General features: G+C 37.2%; 2 protein-coding genes across 3 annotated transcripts; one reads left to right on the forward strand and one right to left on the reverse strand.

Annotated features, from left to right (window-relative positions):
* Positions 1-715: 715 nt before the first annotated feature.
* LOC103717938 lies at positions 716-13,717 on the reverse strand. Of its 2 annotated transcripts, none has more exons than XM_026808787.2 (7): positions 13,520-13,717; positions 7,266-7,358; positions 6,459-6,593; positions 6,253-6,342; positions 4,959-5,108; positions 1,908-3,529; positions 716-1,803 (listed from the first exon to the last, which is right to left on the reverse strand). In XM_026808787.2, the coding sequence occupies exons 1-7, from the start codon at positions 13,583-13,585 to the stop codon at positions 909-911; spliced, it is 3,051 nt and encodes a 1,016-aa protein (XP_026664588.2). In that variant the 5' UTR covers positions 13,586-13,717; the 3' UTR covers positions 716-908. The 2 variants fall into 2 exon arrangements, with proteins under 2 accessions (XP_026664588.2, XP_038975513.1); XM_039119585.1 differs by lacking the exon at positions 13,520-13,717 and adding an exon at positions 8,411-8,959.
* A 3,439-nt stretch (positions 13,718-17,156) lies between these two features.
* LOC103717937 (xyloglucan galactosyltransferase KATAMARI1 homolog) lies at positions 17,157-19,916 on the forward strand. Its single transcript, XM_008806524.3, has one exon. The coding sequence runs from the start codon at positions 17,699-17,701 to the stop codon at positions 19,475-19,477; it is 1,779 nt and encodes a 592-aa protein (XP_008804746.1). The 5' UTR covers positions 17,157-17,698; the 3' UTR covers positions 19,478-19,916.
* The last annotated feature ends 1,046 nt before the right edge of the window (positions 19,917-20,962 follow it).

Genomic DNA, 20,962 nt, shown 5'->3' on the forward strand with positions numbered 1-20,962 from the left:
AGTTCACATCAAGACTTACAGTTAGTGCAGGCTCAGAAAATCCAGCCTGATACCCACTCTTGCAATGGATGCTCATGCTTAGCGTGAAATTTGCCTGCTTTTTCATTGCAATGACTTCTAAGAGGTCTTCAAAACTCCGTATCTGATCTTCAGATTCCACTGAAAGCTTCTGCTACTTTAGGAGAACCATGAAAAGATCTAGCACATTGTAGCAGGTTTAGAATATATTTTTAAAAAAAGATCCAGTGCACCAAGTTCTTTTGAATTAATCTTTGACCATGATAAAAAAAGCTTGGTCATTTTAGTTTCTTAAATGTGACCATCAACCAATTAGAGATCAGCTACCTGTTTTATAGTTCGTCTACCATGGACAACTTGGGAAAATCCAGAAGTCTTTTTTCTTTTCTTTTTACTTTTCTTGAGGGGTGATGAAGCCCACCAACTGTTATTGATCATAAGAGAGAATACCAGGAAATCCCAGAAATCACACAACAAATATATCAACACATCACAGTAATAGCACAGTGAGGACCTTTCAGGCCCTGAATGTGGCTACGTTTTCTTAAGGAAAGCACACAAACTACAGTGAATCTTGGGAGGAGCCTGCTGCAGTACCAAGCACATGTTGAAGTTTAACCCAAAGTAGAAGAATAATCAATAACAGCCAAGAGCTCATTGAATAACAATTTTTACCAGTAGCAACAACTATTTCATCTCCAATGAAAAGGGAAAAGGTAATTTTATTTTTGAATGATTTCAAGTCAACGTACAAATATCATACAGGTCATCCCACTGGTATGCTATTTGATGCTCAAACTGGTTTCAGAATTGTGATTACATTGCATTTCACAAGATACCAATACTCCCTTGAGGATATAAACTCCATCTTGGGCTCTATACACAATCTTTCACACATTATCAGACAGAACCATTAGACGAGAAATAACATCTTCAAGGCAAGATATTTGAGTTGAGATTTCATCCCTGAGTCCAACAGAGTCAGCTTGACAAAGAGCATTGCGCATAACCTTCAGACCACTCTGAAGCAATTCCATTCCTTCACAAATTCCATCTGGAAGCTTTCTCTTCTTTTTGTTTACACAACTTTCAGCATTCATCTCCATGGTTTCAGAGCCAGAAACTTGTGGAATGGTATTTAATAACTTGCTTAATTTTTTCAGTGTTATCCCTTCCTTATCAAGAAGACTTAGCTGCTCTTCAGATGGAGTAACTTCATTCAAAGCCACCTCCTTTTCAAGAAATCCTTTCAATTCAGACATGAATCTGTCTTCATTTGTCTCGTTCCCCGTATCCGTATTGTATGAGAGAGCTGCATCATGGGGAACAAACCTCCAGAGTTGGGTACATGATGTACGAGCAGCAAAATAGCCAAAAGAAGCAATAGCCAAATGAATAAATGCCCAATGTCGTTCCCTCAATAGCACATGATACAATTCCCATATTGCAGAACACAGTGCACTACCTTCCCCTTCTGCTATTTCCATGTGACTAAGACCAGCCATGAAAGAAGCTAGAGAAGGCTTGCACTGATACAAAAATGAATCGGCATCAGCAGAACCTGATGCAAAAATGGTATGAAGCTCCAAGATTACTTTTGCAAATTCATCAGAACCAAAAAGATGCTTCATATTTGAGATGATATCTAAAGTCATGCCAAGAAGTCTGGCATAATGATCTTTCACAGCATCAATGGCACTTTTATACCCATGAATGACAGAAAGCATAAATTTCAGGACCTTCAAAGTTTTTTTTTCATCAATTAAATCAGAATTCTTGATATGGCTGAAAAAAAGAAAAAAAAGGTTAGCCATGGAGTTTAAACTGGTTAGCTCAGAAGATTAACTCTGAATAACCTGGAATTTCATTCACAACAGTCTGTTGCTTACCAACAACGTAAGGCAGATGATAAAGCATACACAGGTAGTCCAGGTAAACTGGAACTACAAGATCCTGGAGAAATATTCAACGCAAGTTCACTGGAGTTAGTCTCCATAAAACCATAAAATGCAGTGACAATTTTTTGAGTGGCAAGTGATTTTATGTTATCAGATAATGAATCCAGAGGGAATCCCTCCATGAGTAATGCTAAATAGATGACAGATGACAAAAAGGTGGAATTATCACTTAGTATAGAAGTGGAAACATGATCTACAATGGCCACAGGTGCATAAGTGAGAAGCACACATATTGATCTTGACATCTTTCTTAGAGCACTATTGGGTGTAAGAGCTGGTTCTGATGATGCTATCATCTTTAAAAATAAAAAGAGTCTGTTAAGAATGCAATTGACCATATCAGTTTCAGCATGACGCATAATAAAGCCCCAGAGTTCTGTAACAATCTCCACACACAGAAAATGAGGGTGGAAAAGGTTCTCATATAAAAAGGTTTCCACCTCCATCCAAGCTGGATCCAAAGAAGATGAGACAATAATGAAAGTCTTTAGGGCATGCAAAACAGAAGATAACATGGATTGCCAAACAACCCCAGGGTTTGCTCCAAAACCACACAGAACAGGTATCTGCAAACCAAGAATGGAAGAGTAGACTTCTTCATGCATCAAAATATTCAGAAGACACTCTAACTTCCTAGAGATTCCAAGTACCATTTCTTCTCTCAGAACTGTAGAAGTCTTCAGAAGATACAAGAATACAATAACACGGCCAAGCATTAATGTTTTGGTTCTGGGGATAGCATCAGAATCCACAGTGAATAAGCTATCCAAGGAAGTTGACTTTGCAGCAGTATTAACATTATTCTCCAGATCTATGGAATCAGACTCAATCTCATCTTTAAATAACCAATCCATGATAAGGAATTTGGATTCAGGCTTTATCTCAGCTGAATTCAGTAGTGTATGTAATAGGAGAAAGGATGTCGGTTCCAGGAACTCTACCAGTGCCTCACTTGCAGCTCTGAGATGCGTGTCTTTGCTAAAATAAATGCCTAAAGATGAGATCAACAGCACACACCTAGTTATCTCCTTATGTATATTTATGGCTTCACATGGAAACTCAGAGGAGATCCGTACAGCATTAATCAAGTAAAATTTTATCGGTAGAAATGTCCTTTTTGCTTCACTTATGGCCAGGGTTTCTTGTAATGTTGCAGACAGTGCTTGGGAAGCACATTTCAGAGATTCAATGGCCAGTGAAACCAGGGTTAGAATAATATTGCCCACAACTATCTTTTCAGCTAAAACCCCTTTACCAAGTTGCAGTAAAGAAACAACACCTTTCCACGACACATTTAGCACACTAGCAAGACTCCCTCCAGAAGCTGCAAAGATTCCCAGTTCATACAAATTCTCTATGGTGCAAACTGTTATGCTGATGATGTGACTACAATAATCCATCATTTTATCATCCTTTGATCCTTCATTTCTGTCAACATTTATCTCATAGCAATCCCATTTAGTGGCTTGAGAATATGCTCTGCATAGCTTTATTGCAGCATCCAGAACCACTTGAGCCACCTTGAGTACTTCTGAAGCAATTGAATGAATTTTCTGTATAAGAATGTACTAAGAATTAGGATACATATGACGTGGAACAAAGGGTTGAAGCATCTCGCAAACCCTATACATATAAAAGAGAAACAGAGCAACATAGATACTGCTCGACAGATATAGCTCAATAGTTTTACAAGATGACCTAAGGAATATTTTAGTTCTAAAAACTTCTATACTTCAGGAAGTAAGCTAAAGATCACTAGACTTTAGAAAAAGAATCTAGAAGAAAAATAACATTTATTGTCATCATTTACTGTTAGAATTCAAGTCAAACAGGTGGGTGTTTGGAAATATCAGGGGTGCAGGCAGCAAAGGGAACATTAGAATACAGAGCACAGTAGAGGATGCAAAATAAACCATTTGACAGTTCTCAAATACATAATCCACACTCTTCTTATGCCTCGTGTACATTTGTCTAGTATGAAAATGGATGGGCTAGTTTCAAAAAAAAGATGGGCCATGTAAATTGAATCAACGCTGTTGAACAGGATTTACATATCTTAAAATATGTTTGGACCAAATTTAGGAAATATAGGCACGTCCAACCACATCATATTATTTATCCCAAAGTCGTCCATTTCATGACCATTTAATGCATAATAAGAAACTGTCAGGACATTTGGTCAGGTTTCTGACATCTTAAATGATGTGGATTCAGAATTTTGTACACAAGTGCACGTAAGTGCATGACTGCATGGATTCATCTGCATGTATACATATTATAATGTGTAAAAGACATATGCGTGTGCATATGTAAATGTATAAAATATATACGCAATGTATGTGTACGTATATATGTACATATGTGTGTTCATATGTGCATGCTTGCTATGTGCATCCACCTACCTGAGCCAACTACTTTAGCCTACATACTACTTGCGCAAAGTACAAGATGGACCTTACACTGATAATTCCATATTATTGATCATTGCTTATGTAAAATACTTACAAACTTAAAATGTTCACAAGCTTTCATATCCAAATACTAAGCACAGGAATGGATCGTTGTTTTGACAGAGTCCATTATTATATTGAATTCATTCTTGGAAATCTCCACTGGCTTTTAGCATGCACATTTTTTAAGATGTTCCAAATAATTATTAATAGTGTTGCTATTCCCATTTAAATGGCCCACCATCTTGATAAACCTGTAGGATTTGGTATTGAATTTACCTAGTGATCTTTAGTCTCTCTCTCTCTCTCACGCATGCACATGCACACACAGTGTGTGTACATAATGTATGAGTATTGATTAGGAATAGTTTTACCATCTCTATAAACACTGTATGGTACAACCTAGGGGGTGGTCTTTATATTGGACTATTCCAAAACCTGCTTAACATAGTAAATTCTTTGCATCCTTCCAAGTTCCAGCTTCCATTCAAGCTTCACAATTACATAAATAATATTCAATACCAAGTAATACCTTGATCTCCAATATTATGGTCTTTGTAAAGCTTAATAATTCCACAACAAAATTCTCAACAATAAGCATCACCGCCTTGTCCCCTCTGAAGGGAGATCTTGTCAAAAGAGAAATGGTGGTAGAGGAGAAACTTAAAGAATCCAAAATTAACTGCAACAGAAGGATATTGATTAGTAACTTAGCATTTACCATGCAGAAATAAATTTGCAAGCATAAAGACATATTTTAACAAAAATAAGAAATCAATCACATACGACAAAACTTGAAGGACATGCACGAGAACAAACAATGTTGACAGTTCTAAGAAGGAGTGACATTATTAAAGAAGACGATTAGGCCGTGCGAAAAGTTGAAAAAAAAAGAGAGATGCAGACATAAAACTATGTGATATAAGAAAGATGTGAGGAAAACTGTAAATTTTTTGTAAATCTTATCTTTCCTCTATAAAGTACATGGATTCATGTCTTATGAATTACGACGACTTGAAATTCAACCAGAACCAATAAGGTCTTTCCTATTACTTGATTAGACATAAGTGCACATTACACACACCCAAAAAAACATTGAGGAAAAAAGAGTTATCCAAATTTGTGGCCACTTTGAAATTTACAAATTATAATATGCATAGAAAATCATAAAGATTATTTTAATTTTTATGGCAATTGCATTTCAAGGATGAGGCATAGGTAAATTCGAATGATCTTTCCAATAGTATTGTTTCAGTCATCTCTTAGCACAAGTCATGGCAATAAGCCAGTAAAGCAGATGATAGCCACAAGTGAAGACAGAAAGGTTTCTTCTCTATACAATAAGTTGGTCCAATTGGGAAGCAAGATATTTCTCTTGAAAAGATATATTAATTTAACCGAATCCTCTTAAGAGCAGAGAATAGTTAGTATGGATTAATGATCTAGATTCTATGACTCCGTCACATCCCAATCCGAACACTGAAACATGCCATAAAAAAAAAAAACAGATGGCGCCAGGAAGATAATTAGAAAAGAGGAGACCTGCAAAGACTTCAACGGACATGGTGAGAAATGAATACAAGAGATTTTGTTTTACAGACTCAGAATTGGAGAAAAACCAACCTTAGACACAACCTGTACACTTGCTCTAAATCAATGAGATAAGGCCCCTTGTTTACCTCGACACTCAAGTTGTTGTTTCTGATTAGTTGTAGGTTATGGACACTAAATTTTATGATAAAAAGAAAATATGAGTGCTCCTTGTTTTCATCCATAGGAACAATTAGGTCTTTGCACATAAAGTTCGGAACAAGTGATCTGCGTACCTGAAAAAATAGGCTAGAATGGTTTTCATCTTGGAGCTCATCAGATGACTCAAGTGTGACTAGAAGATGTTTTTGGCACCATACGCTTGCCTGACATGTGATTCTTGGAATTTTCCATCATTTCGCCAATCAAGTTTGCATAAAGTAATGCTTTAGTTTGAGAGACCTTGTATGTAGGATAATGCTCTGAAATATGCAAAAATTACCTTCATTCCAAGAATGAGAAACTGACGTGGGCAATCAGACATATCTGATTCCAAGTATTTTGCAGCTACATGCAAGATTACTTTGTTTAGCATGCATTGTGATGCACCCAAGCATGGGGAGTCATTCCAAAATGTCCAAACTTCTGTTAAGGTGATCAAAATTATAAAGGTTGGTTATTCTCAAAAATGCATGCAAGATCGTTTTAATACTTGTCACATCAGTCAAGATGCTTCAGAAACCAAAAGTACCAGGACAGGAATTTCATTTGGTAGTAATTTTGTAAGATATGATTCTTAAAAAATTATATATGTTCCGCATTGCAGAATCTTGGATATAACTTGTATGTTTTCTTGTGTAACATCTTAAAAGAAGCTAGTAGAATTAGCTAAAAATATATGGTTCATAGAAATTTATAATATAGGAAAGTATAACAGCAGAAAACAGCCTTCTCATATTAAAAACACTGCATAATACTAGTTTTCAGAGGAAAATTCAAATTAAAATAAGTATATGACAGAGGATACAGTAGGCACCATTGTTGGAGCATAAAAGAAACAAAGCATAAAGTATTCCTTTTTAAGTACAATACCATACCCTTCCCTACAAATCCTTATTCCTAACCTGGAACCACCGGCATGCTTTGCTGTAATTTCTATATTTGATTAGAGAATAAAAGAAAATTAATATAGCAATTAGCCACCAGTTTCATTTTCAAAATCTGGTAATGAGAAGTTTGAACATGTCCATAAATCCGTTAGATTCACTGCATAGGGCAACCCACAAAAGTAGAAAATTGCACGGGATACAACAAGATATTCAAACAAAAGGGTCTGATCAGATGTCTCAGACTGGCATGAATCTCCAAGTTGGCTGATAAGTGCTGTTCGGCTCTCTAAAATCTGTAATAGAAAAATAATCAAGTTGGTGACAATCAAAATAATGCAGGATCCAATAATTATGTAGTCAAAATAAGGAAGATAAGTCCAAATACGAAAATATAATACAATTAATAGAAAGACTGAGGAAATAATAATGCTAACAACATTATGTGGATATGAAGTATAGTGTAATGATTGGCCCAGCAAGATGGTGTATAATCAAGGTGGTGGATCATCAAGATCCGAAGTATTATTCAGACAGTATGCATTCAGGCAAAATTACATGACAATAGAAAGCATTATTGCAGTAAAGAAGATCACTTTGAAATTTTCCAGGTCCTATACCAGGTGTGTGCTTACATATTTAGATCATTCCAATGGGATAATGCTCATCTTTGCTCTAAATCAAGCAATCCCACTGGTGATAGCCTCGATCTAGTGGAGTGCTATAGTCTTGATGTGAATATTCAAGTATACAACTCCCTCTTTCTGTGCATATCCCTTAGTTACTGATATCTTATGGTCCTATAATTTTTCCTTCATTGAAGCTCGCTTCCTGGAATACCCACATGCAGTCAATGGCTATTTACCTTGGAAGTCCCCTAACTTCAAGTCTTTACTTTATGTAGTGAAAACAACTCTTCCATGCTAGCACTAATCTATTCTTTTATGTTTTCATTTTTCTCAATTGCTTCACATTACATCATTGGGTCTCTTGGAACACTAAGAACCCAAAAAGGAAGGTTTCTTATTAAGTTGTTGGTCACTTGAATGAGTTGAATCCAAGATGCAGGACTGAAACAAGGAGATAAAAACTGGAGCCAGAATTTAAGACATCAATAAATGAAAAGGGAAAAAACATAAAAGAAAGAGCAAAATGAAAAGGGGAAAACAGTACACTCTAAGCTATCAACCCATGAAGTGTCCTCATTATGAAGGCCGGCCATTTACTTGAAATATCGGGAGACAAGAATATCCCCAAAAATGCCAGGTTAACACAACAAAGCATTAGCTTTTCTAATCAAATTTCTAATAGGTGTATACTACTTTAGGATCAGAAAATCGGAGTGTACCATCCATCAGATCTGATTTTTCTGCTTAAGAATTCAACACAGCCCATCATGTGATGCATATATATTTCCATGCCTATTTTGGGACGCATGATCTGCAACAAGTAGCAACTATGAGCTTCTATAAAAAAGTCACATACCTAGTCATCAGAATTTTACATGGTCTATAAAGTTCACAGCAACATTCTTCGCAAAATGGTGGTTATCTATGTCTCTTAGGCCTTGATTGGCATTATTGTAGGTAGTAGAGCTTTGAGCACTAGAGCTTCTACTAGTAGAGCTTTTAATAAAAAGTGTTTCCTGTTTGGTAACTACATTTCGGAAGTTCTATGAAAATTTAACATTTGTCTAGTAACAAAACTAAGAATGTGCTTTTAGGTCTTATTTGACATTTCTATTGATAGTAGATCTTTTGTCTAAAAAGGTTTAAACGGTAGAGCTTTTACTAGTAGAGCTTTTAATAAAAAGCTATTTGCTGTTGATAATTACATATATGAGAAATGCTGTGGAACTTTAACATCTGTTTGATAACCAAAGTAAAAAAGTGCTTTTAGGATCAAAAAATGACAATAAAGGACATTCAATAATGCTTTTGATTGTCTAACTCTTTGTACCATCAAAAACTATTTTTATAAAGTATTCTTAATTCATAAATTATTTATGTTGATATTTGAATAATGATAATAAATTAAATATATAATAAAATAATAGAATAATTTTCTAATAATATTATTACATCACAATAATAATATCATTATAATATAATAATATAATGCTATTATTTTAATATAATATTATAATAATATCATATCATATCATATTTATTATTCTGGATATTTTTGTCTCTGTGGAATTTTCATCAAAATAAAAATAGCTTCCTATGCATCTCAAGTAAAGCTTTTATCCAAAAGCTCCAAATTGAAGTTTTTTCCTAGTAGACTTTTTTATGCTTTTGAAGAAAGCAGAAAAGTTGCTTCAGAATTTTTACCAAATAATTTAAAATCATCCAAAAAATCCTTTAGCCCTCCAAGAAGTGTTTTTTGGCTCTCCAAAAGCAATCCAAATGGGGCCTTAAACAAAACTGAGCTAGTAGAAATTAAGAAGGCAAAGGCAAGCACATTATTGCAAAACAATTTCTCCTGGTTTTGGAACCAAAGACCCACCAACTTGCAGATTACCTCATCATTCTAAAGCAGTCAGAGCCATCAGCCTGTAATAACATGCTTTGCACTTAAGTTGCTATAGTGTTTCTGTTTCTTAGTTCATCTAGTGACAGTATTACCTCCTAGAAACAGGCGATGGCCTATTATCTCCTCTAATAGAGACGTGACCCAATTAACATCAAAGTTAGAATGTCAAGACAACAATTACACATGTAAATAAGGTCCTCACCAAGGCCACATTTCAAGTAACTAAGAGTTCATCAAAGTATCAACACCCTCTCTAATGCAGAATACCAGTAGCATGCATTAGCTAGATTAATACATTTACCGCAAATCCTGCTCAGTGATTGTTATGCAAATAAGTTCCATCCAGAGCCTTCTATATCTGCTTGGATCTTGAAAGAACTGTCCTTTGACATTAAAGTTTTGCATTGGAAAACATAAGTGTCTATTGGTTTAACTTCTAAATCCTATTGTAGTGCTCTGGTGAGTAAATTGCGTCTAGGTAGACAATGACGCCAATTTTTGAGTGAGCAAAGTAATACAACTGATAAATATTTTAAATAACATCTTGAGGCACTCTCTTTCAGCATTATTCCACTTAATCACTGCCTATGGAAATTGTATTATTCACATAAACTTATTAGATGGCCATATATATCGCTGTCATCCAAACATATTTTGAATGACTGGCGCAATTGTATGAAATCCACATAAGTAATCATCTTTCATAACTTATTTACACAGGAGATTGCTTCACATAGAAAACCTCTTATAAATCATAAGGAAAAAGATTTCATGGCAAGTTGAACAAGGGCCAATTACATTAACAACAATAAATAAGATGACAAAAATAAAATGAAACATGGTGACTCAAGAAAAGGTCAGATCTTTTCTTTTCTTTTTTTCTAAGAAAAGGGCAGATCTTAGTTTATTCCAAATATTTGAGTGCACTCTTTTGGAATCAAATGAGCCTTTAACTTGTCAAGTCCATGAGCCCAAAATCTGTTTAGATAGGTAGGGCTGTCAAAGGGCCAGGGTGGCCCAAGCAGCCAAATAAACCAGCCTGGCACAAAAAAAAATGTCCTGGATGATTTTTAGCCTGAACACAAAGATTGAAGCCTGAAAGTTTCTGTGCTGGATCTGGGTTTAGATATGGCCTAAAATGAACAGGGGCCTGACTTGAGCCCAGCCTAGACTGAAGATACACACTATCAGATCGGGGTGGCCCTGGGACCCTCAAGCATGCTTTTGCCTGGACCAGCCTTCTGAATTTTGGGCTTTGCTCGGGCATAGGGCCGAGCTGTCTCATTAACACCCCTACCCTTAGGCCCTATTTGTTGTAGCAGAAAGTGAAGCAACCTTGAATAAAACCGCTTCTTTCTGTTTTATTTTGCTTTATTTCATGAAATGCCAAAGCCTTAACTTGAAATGAAGGAAGTTACTGGGGGGCACTTTTGTTCGGAAAAACATTTTACAGGAAAATGGTAGAATATAGTCATTACTACTTTCATTAAAATTCCTACTTCTCTGCTTTTCCGGGATACTTCCATTCCTGAAACAAACAGGGCCTTAGTGCATGCGTCCTTTTCCACTACCTTCCTCCCAAGATGAGATGGAACTTCATGATAGGATTGAGGCACAACTAAAACAAAAGGAACAACAGCAAGTAAGAACAGAGATTTGCAAAAGAAGCATAAGATAATTGAATGTATGGAGTTTATGCACCATTTCAGAGAATTTTAGGTGCAACTTAAAAGCCAAAGGCACCTCATTTTTCAAGCTATCGAGCAACAAGTTCTCTCCATGCACTGAGCTTAAGCATCAAACCATAAGATAATTGAATGTGTGGAGTTTATTCACCTTTTTGGAGAGTTTTGCATGCAACTTAAAAGCCAAAGGCACCTCATTTTTCAATCAATCATGAAATAAGTTCTGTCCATGCACTGAGCTTAAGCATCCAACTAGATACTATCCTAGAATTAATATGAACAGTGCTTTAGTATTAGCATGCTCCTGCTTGTCTTCCTTTTGTTTATCTCCCATTGATCAAGAAATTCGCCTTCCTTCATTACCATCTGGGACAGGCATGGTTTTCTTTTTAACTTGGATGCCATAGCAGACACAAACATCTGTAACGATCACAAATTTCTAGGAGAGTTGGAAGTTTTGCAAGCCCAATTTCAGGGTTCGAGGAAGACCTCCTACTTTCATTTCCTTGTGGACAGAAGAGAGAGAAGAGGATAGTTCAATCTGACAAAAGGAACGCTTGGGACCTGCCAGTGGTATTCTTTACATGGATGCCATCAATTGATAGGAATATTTGTATCGGTGAGTTTCAGCAGTGAGCAAGTTCATTCTAGAGTTAGATTCCTCCCATAAATTAGCATCTAGGCATAGCCTTGATCAGATTACATTGTTTCCTCAGAGTGTTGCTCACTTTGTTCCCTTTTTTCTTTGTAGCAAGTAACGATTTTATTACATGAGCCTAAAGTACATATAACCTAGCATTCCCAGGCGCACAAAAAGCCCCAGGTTCCCAGGACTCTGTTTTCATTTTTCTATAACTATTTCAAGTGCTTTGCAAGGAAAGAGCCAGAACGTGGCATACACACATACACATATAGACAGACATTTAGGAGAATGGGATATTCGGTTTGTTCTTGAAGTCTGAAGTCCTTGGATTTGGATTCTTCCTTGCTGTTTTTGTTGTGAACTGTTTGGTGCTTGATGTTAGGCATATGTATCCACCATATGATGGCTTTAAGGTTGTTGTGAAAGTGTTATTGGCCTGAGTAATGTTGGCACTTTTTGAAGTTTTAGACTGTCGCTTTTCATGGTTCACTTTTTTCAAGTCTGAAGTCACTGGCCATTTTTAGTAATTTTCATTTAAATAATGTAACAGGTCGCTTGCTATTGTAGCCAGCAGAAAGATCTAAAATCACCTAGATCACAAATTCAACTGTCATCCATGAATGCCTTTAAATTGGACACAACATCAAGGACCTGCTTGGTTACTGGATTATGTTCTCATGCACATCACCCGCTGTGTGGGAAAGGACTGAGAAAACAAGTAAGAAGAAGAAGAAATTTTGAGGGAAGGGAGGAGACTCCTAAACAAATTATACCGATAGTTTCAGAATATTTTTTTTTATCACATATCTTATAAACCAAGTCTCTTTTCTTTAATCTACCTTACATTATCTCCTCAGCTCAGCTATCCGAGAGAAAATATGAACGACATCCAAGATGCACTAAATTCTCCCAAAGCCTTACAATGTTCCATCTTTCACGGCATGAATCTGGATTTTGGTAATGCATCTCTACTCCCCATTATTTCAACCTAGCCACATCGAACTCTTATTTATCCCCCGACTTTCCCCTCTTGTTACGGCATATGAAATCTTGAGATACATTCGCCTCAATTTACAAATGGAGTGTATCAAAACCTGCTTATAGAGATTGCTCCTTCATCTAGCTAAGTTGCTAACTCAGATTCTCCCATCGACGGACCAACCAAATCTGATTATCGCCCGTTCATAAAACTTAAGTTAAGATATGATATCCTTCCGACTCAATAGCGCCGATACCAATTGTGCAAACAGAGAAAAAAGAACATTTTGATGCATATCAAAGGTCCTTCATAAACGATGTATTCTTGTTCAGAGGTTTCTAATCATACTTAAACCTTGAGAAAATGAAGCCCTAAATTTTTCAGGGAATCAGAATACTTCAATCACATCAAAAAAAACGCGAGACCGTACTCAAATCTTAATCCAAACAAGATTCCACCGGATTAAATAGGGACCTAGAGCTACAAAACGTACTAATATCAAAATCTTGGGCAGAAGAAAAGGGACCAAAAGAAAGGAGGAAATGGGGCAAATGCGATGAACAAATTTGAAAATCTTTGGAGATTTTGGGTGGAAGAGAGAGAGGGAGAGCTCACCTCTGTTGAGTTGATGGCTTCCAGTAGGCTCTGCAACCCATTGTTCCTCTTCGCTTCGCCGTCCATCTCTCTCCGAAGCTTGGTTTGGTTTCCCGCCCTAACGCAATAATTTAGCGCTCCCGTGCGGCCATCGGGATGCAAATAGGCTAGCCCAAAGTTTTTAGTAGTCCGGCCCGAGAAATGTAGATCTGGGCTGGCCCATTTATCTCCTTTTAGCCTGCTATGAAGCTCTACTTGCTTTTTTTAAAATTATTTTTTTGAGTGCTGGGAAAAAGGAGAAAATGGGAAGAGAGGGCGGCGGGGTTGTCTAGAGGATGGGACTTGTGGTGGCGCGGCTTATGTCGTGAAAGACCTATGTCGGAAGAATCTAGACGGAGGGAGGGGAGGAGAGGAGGAAGCTACCAATATCCCTGCCATAGTGCTTATCAAAGGCATGAGATTTTATATATTCATTTTATTTATTTTTTTATAGGTATTCGTGCGAATGTATATTTAGTTTTATATCGATTATTCATAAAAAAAATTAAGATACTTATATAAAATTTAAAAATTCATAAATATATTTTTCGGCTAATCTGTGAGGTTCTAAGTTGTGACAAATAATATCAAAGCACCCATATATTATTTAAATTAGAGGACATTGTAGTACAGATTCATGGAGGCTGACCACGTGCCGATCAAGGTACTTGTGATTAAATTTGAATGGATTTAAATTCTTAGCCCGATGGAGATGTCGGGATTTGAACAAGGAGTGTATGTGAGGATCCATACGGACATGTATTTAATGTCATATTAGTTATTTGCCAAGCAGACCTTGGATGCTTGTATAAGACTAAAAACCCATAAAAATACCTTTTAGGTAGTTTTTGGGTGAGATTTTTGGCTGGGACAAAATTTTTTTAGAAGAAGAGTATGTTAATAAATAAAATAAGAGGGAGGAGGGCCAAAAAGAGAGGAGTCAAGACTTGGAGAAATCTGAACTTCATTGGAGCGACAATGGGAGTTTCAGTTGCACTGGGGCAATTAGAAATCCAAAACTATAATTTGTTAAATGAGTTTATCATTTGCCGCAAAAACATAGGTTTATTATGAATTATTATAAATAATAAAAAAAAGAGTGAAGAGTTTATTGCCGACATGAGCATCTCTCCACCTCAGATACTAATGAAGGGGACTCCAATAATTAGTTTGTCCAAGTACATGACTAGGTTCATCCCACTGAACCTAGACATTGGCTCCTTTTTAATTTTGTTTTTGAAGGTATGAGTAAAAGGGAAACCAAAGTCCTATGGTACCAGACTCTCACCCGTTTTGGACCTATACTCTCAAAGCAATAAAACATTGAGGTTGTGTGCAATGTCATTAGCCAATTGCACTGGACAAACCCAAAAGAAAAAAAAAATGCCTTGTGCAAGCTTAGCATGCTCTTAGTGTATGCCCATCTGGTTATTGGCGAATCACGAGGGTAAAATGGACAATAAAACATTTTATAAACCACCTATCCCGTATACAGTATACAAAAATGCTCGTCTATGTATGCTAATTTTTTTTTAATAGGCTTATGTGCGTGCCAAATAGTACACTTGGTAAAGTCATTGGTTCATGATAGTAGTAACTTGGGTTCGAATCTCATTTATATGGCACACCTCTCCAGCTCTCCTAGGGGCTTTCCTTTGAAGTAGGTCAATGGTTCAAACTCTTACTTAGAAAACAATTTCTTTAAAAATAGCCCATCAATTAAGTGGGGGCTTGGATTAAAATACGGTCTTTAGTTTTATGGAGTGTTGTCTTTAGCTTTGGTCGTATATGGCACACCTCTCCTAAGAGCTTTTTCTTGAAGGAGGTCAAGGGTTCAAATTCTTACTTAGAAAATAACTCTTTTAAAAATAGCCCATCAACTAAGTGGGGGTTTGGATTAAAATACGGTCTTTAGTTTTATGGAATGTTGTATTTAGCTTTGGTCCCAATATTCTATTCAAGCCATGGTCTCTTCCATCTAATGGATGGGTTGAACTTGAACTACGCTTATGATTTGCTAAGTTGAGCATTATTGATATCCATCCCCCTCTCTTTCAGGTTCGGGCAGTATCTTTTGTGCAAAAGAATATCACAATGTCAACTATTACATCACACAATGCATGGATCTCAAAGCACTATTAATTCTTTCATTCATTTGTTCGTCTGCGCGGATCTCAAAGTAATAATTCCATAATCTAACAGTGGATTCACCTAAAAAAAGAGGAATCTTTTTTTCTTGATATAGGAACAAAATTTTCTACCGTGCAACTTTTATACCATACAATACAATATCATTTTGGAAAGTTATACCGTAAAGGATCCAGAACCCAAAGATATAACCCTTATCTTCCAAGTCTCCTTCTTGCAAGAAATTATACCGTATACCACATGGAAATGCATCATGCCAATCACAAACGCTCGTTTAGGTAGATTTTATTCATCAAAAGTTCATCTTTGTAATTGATCCCCACAAATAAGCGCCTGAATGACGCATTGCCACGTGCGCGTGCCGTGGGATATAATTTCGCCTCACCGTCTCCCAAATTTGTCACGTGCTCCCAGTCGTGGAGACCAAGTACCGCTCATCATGCCACAATCAGGTGCACGCCACCGGGTCCACTCCGAAGCATTAAACGAAGCTACTCCACAACCCAATCATCATCATTTACTAATTTTCTTTGAAGTAGCTTTCAAGCGGCCTTCCTGGCAACCAACTTGAACCTTGACTTTACGTAAATAATTTTCTTATTAAAAATTTCACCGACGTGGGCGCAGCGACGGACTGGCTCCGAAGCGAACGTATAACGCGTCGGAGAAGGGGAGTTGCCACGTGCCAGCCAATCATTCGCCTCTCAATTTTTTAGAATTTTTTTATTAATAGCTTTCTAAACATTAAATTTTGCATTTACATAAATATCTTCTAAAATTAATATTTACATGTATATTTGTATAAAATATTTATTTTACTATTTTATTTTTTATATTTTTATTTTTCATATGTACCTGTGCCATTTAGCATCATTTAAAAAATAAAAATTTTAAATTAAAATAATTAAAATATTTTTAATGAGTAGATGTAAAAAAAAAATTTATAAAACAAGCGCGATGAAAAAAATAATTTCAAAATTTTATTTTACTTTTTATTAAAATAAATATTATTTTTATTAATGGTGCTAGAAGAACCATTAGGAATATTTGTGCAAAAACAGAATTATATGGTAGTATGGGAATAAATATAAATTTTTAGAAAGATATTTACGGAAAGTTAAATATTTAGAAGGTATTTATGTAAAAAATTTATTTTTTAAATTCCTAAACGCGGAATCGGATTGATAGGTGGCGCGTGCTCGCACCGCTGCTGCTCCGTTAAGTCGCACATCAGCACGTGCGGACGGCCCCATGCGCGGCAGCACCGCCACGGTTACGACCTGAACAATGGCATTAGGGGCGTGATTACTTCAAAAACTAGCGGCTCTTTTCTAAAATTGAGTTGACCACATCAGAGTGGGAACCGACACGTCACCGGATCATCTGACGTGGCACGGAAGGCGACCGGCTACCGACGGAAAGAGACGGGCGCGGCGTTCCACCTGCTCTTTTTTAACCCTCCGAGATTTCGCCTTCGAGAGACGGAGCCCTCCGGCGTCGATTCTTCTCTCACGCTCTGTAAGTTTATGCCCTCCCACTCTCTCGCTGATCTCTTTATCCCTTTCTTTTCATTCCAAGATCTGGTTTTTAGATCATTTATCGTCTTGATTCGATCAAAGAAGAAGTTTTTTGTTGTTTTTGGGACGATTTCTTCCTTGGAATTCTGCCGTTTTTGATGTCTCTAGGCCTCCCCTGTTGTATTTAGGATTAAGGTTCTTTTATGGTAGCTGTGATTTGAGGGCTTGCTACGGTTTAATAGGCGTATCTCGTGATTTTGAGCACCGGATTAAGATTTGGGCTCGATACATTGATGCAAGGGATGCTCTTGTCTTCTCTTTAGCTGTAATTGATTCCCAAAATTTGTGATTTTATTTGAGATTTAGGGTTAAGGTTTCACTGGAGAATCAATTGGATCGTTAATCAATTTGAAATTGATGCTCAAATCGATGAGAATTGAGTTGTCATTGGAGGAGGTAGAGCCATTTTTTTCTTTTGCCTGAAGGTTAGAATCCCATGAGACGGCGTCCGCCTGTATCTAGTTATCACGAGGAGATGGAAAAGACCAATGATAGGCACCCGCCATCCCGTCTCTGCTTCCTAGCTACATTAGCTGCCATGTTCTGGGTCTTCATCTTCTACTTCCATTTCTCCATGCTCAGTAATAGCCCCATCAATCTGCCAGAACGACCTACCCGCTTCCACCGCATTTCATCCAATGCCCAACATTTGTCCAAGGACCAGGATCTATCTGAATTAACCTCATCCAGTGCTCCTCATTTGTCCAAGAACAACCATCCATCTGAGCCAGTTGTCATGCCACATCCCAAGCTGCCTGACACCCATCCAGCACCCAAGAATTACCCCTTCACCCGGGCCCTCAGGACCCTCGAGAACAAGAGCGACCCTTGTGGCGGAAGGTACATCTATGTCCATGACCTCCCTTCTCGGTTCAATGATGACATGCTTAAAGATTGCAGAAAGCTCAGTCTTTGGACCAACATGTGCAAGTTCATGACCAATGCCGGCATGGGTCCACCCCTCGAGAACATCAATGGGGTCTTCTCAAATACCGGGTGGTACGCCACCAACCAATTTGCAGTAGATGTGATCTTCAGCAACCGATTGAAGCAGTATGAGTGCTTGACCAAAGATTCGTCCATTGCAGCTGCCATCTTTGTGCCTTTCTATGCTGGTTTCGACATAGCACGGTATCTTTGGGGATATAACATCTCGGTCAGGGATGCTGCCTCTCTTGATCTGGTGGATTGGCTCATGAAGACGCCAGAGTGGAGCGTGATGGGTGGGAGGGACCACTTCTTGGTGGCGGGGAGGATTACATGGGATTTTAGGAGACTGACGGATTCTGAATCAGATTGGGGAAACAAGCTTCTCTTCTTACCGGCTGCCAAGAACATGTCTATGCTGGTTGTGGAGTCAAGCCCATGGAATGCAAATGATTTTGGGATCCCATATCCTACTTATTTCCACCCGGCAAAGGATGCTGATGTTTTCATTTGGCAAGATCGAATGAGAAAGTTGGAGCGGAAGTTTCTTTTCTCCTTTGCAGGGGCACCACGCCCTGATAACCCAAAATCTATCAGAGGACAGATTATCAACCAGTGCAAGAAGTCTAAGGTTTGTAAATTGTTGGAATGTGATTTTGGGGAGAGCAAGTGCCACTCTCCGAGCAGCATAATGCAGATGTTCCAGAGCTCATTGTTCTGCTTGCAACCTCAAGGGGATTCGTATACAAGGAGATCAGCTTTTGACTCAATGCTGGCCGGTTGTATCCCTGTTTTCTTCCATCCAGGGTCAGCTTATACCCAATACACTTGGCATCTTCCAAGAAATTATTCAAAGTATTCAGTCTTCATCCCAGAAGATGATATTCGCAAGAGGAACGTAAGCATTGAAGAAAGATTGAAGCAAATTCCTTCAGATGTCTTGAAGGATATGAGAGAGGAGGTCTTAAATCTCATACCAAGGCTGATATATGCGGATCCTAGGTCGAAATTGGAGACTCTTAAAGATGCCTTTGATGTGGCTGTACAGGCAATTATTGACAAGGTTACGAAATTGAGGAGGGACATAATCGAAGATCGTGAAGATAAGGATTTCATTGAGGAGAACAGTTGGAAGTATGCTTTGTTAGAGGAAGGTCAGCAGACAGTCGGCGCACATGAATGGGATCCATTCTTTTCTAAACCTAAGGATGGTGGTGGAGATTCTGGTAGTTCATCAGCTGATGCTGCTAAAAAGTCATGGAAGAATGAGCAAAGGAGTCAGTCTTAACCTATATGCTAGGTTTACTTGGCAAAAGGGCTAAGAGATCATTTTGATCAATCATCAGATCATTGTTGTTTTGAAGCTACTTCAGTGCTGGCGCACCATAGAGATCAAAGCTGAGGTTCATGGAACTCCAAATTCTGATCATGGCCATGTTGGGGCATATTCGATGATTTTTTCTAAATTTGGAAAGAAACTGTGCCTACAACAATATTTGGAATTAAGTGGTCGGCGACTGATATTCTTTTCAATATATATATCATTTTTTTATAGTTTAGGAGTTCCACCCGTTTTGGCATTTTCTTACAGTTCTGTACCCCTCTTATATTACATGTTTCACAAAGATAGAAATACCGTTATTGTATCTTTTCTTCTCCATTTTAATCCCATCAGATCCACCGAGAATTAGTGAATTAATAAAATTCTTTTTCTAGCTGCTTCTCTACATTGTGGACTTTTTTTATTTAAATAATATTGAATATAGAAATTAAATGCAAAATGTAGTGAGTTTTAGAATTTTGAATCTTTGATACTTAATTCGATTATTGTGTTGTTGAGCAGGAACATAATTGTTTTATTTTTTAAGAAAAAAGGGCATAAAAGTATGATGCTACTCTAATAATTGCAATTACTTATAGTCTATACTTGTTGCAGTTGCCAAAGGGTTAATGTGAACCTCAATATCAACACATTTGCCGTAACTTGACTTCAATATCTAAACACGAGCTTTCATTTTTATGAAATCTTAAAAATGTTCACCAGGTTTTATTAGAGTTACTGACAATGAAATGTTGGTTTAATCTACTCTTTCCCTCAAGGTAGTTTCTAGTATAGCCAAGAATTGCAGTACACAAATTGGAATTTTCTTGTTACGGAGTGACTGATCTCAGTTTCAATCTTGGAGATGAACAAGAATTTTATTTACACAAAGAACATTAACAGACAAGCTCATATGCTTCTTCATATGTGATCGAATATATATTTTGTATACGTTTCCTACATGTAGAATTGCATGAGTGTAACTGAGTGTTGCTCAAAGTAGACAATGAAGTTGAGTAGTATTATAAGTCCTTGTCCTTCTTTGGCCTCAAGAGAGTTTTCTACCTAGAAACTGCTGGAATTATTTGATTTTTGATTTCACAATCTGACAGTGAAAAACTGCAACATATGCTAGAAGCTCATGAAGACTAAGTTTATTTGCACCGTTGCATTTGTCAATTTTTAGTTCCCTCTCTTATAACTGGACAGAGCAGTCGATTCCTCGTTCTAGCTCTTTCATTAAGTAAACATGAAAATGGCTAGGGACGGGAGTCAATTTTTTCTGTATATATTTGAAGCTTTGAGATATTTCTTTTTTCTGGGGCATTGGTTGCGATTCTTTCATTGCTTGCTTTAAGTACGAGAACTAATTCCATGGGTGTATAACCCATACCATAATGAAGACGGTCTTCATTACAGTTTAAAGGTTTTCAATCTTGAAGCAAATAATTG

This window comes from Phoenix dactylifera, unplaced genomic scaffold (assembly GCF_009389715.1).
Source record: "Phoenix dactylifera cultivar Barhee BC4 unplaced genomic scaffold, palm_55x_up_171113_PBpolish2nd_filt_p 000578F, whole genome shotgun sequence".
In the NCBI taxonomy this organism is placed as follows: Eukaryota; Viridiplantae; Streptophyta; class Magnoliopsida; order Arecales; family Arecaceae; genus Phoenix; species Phoenix dactylifera.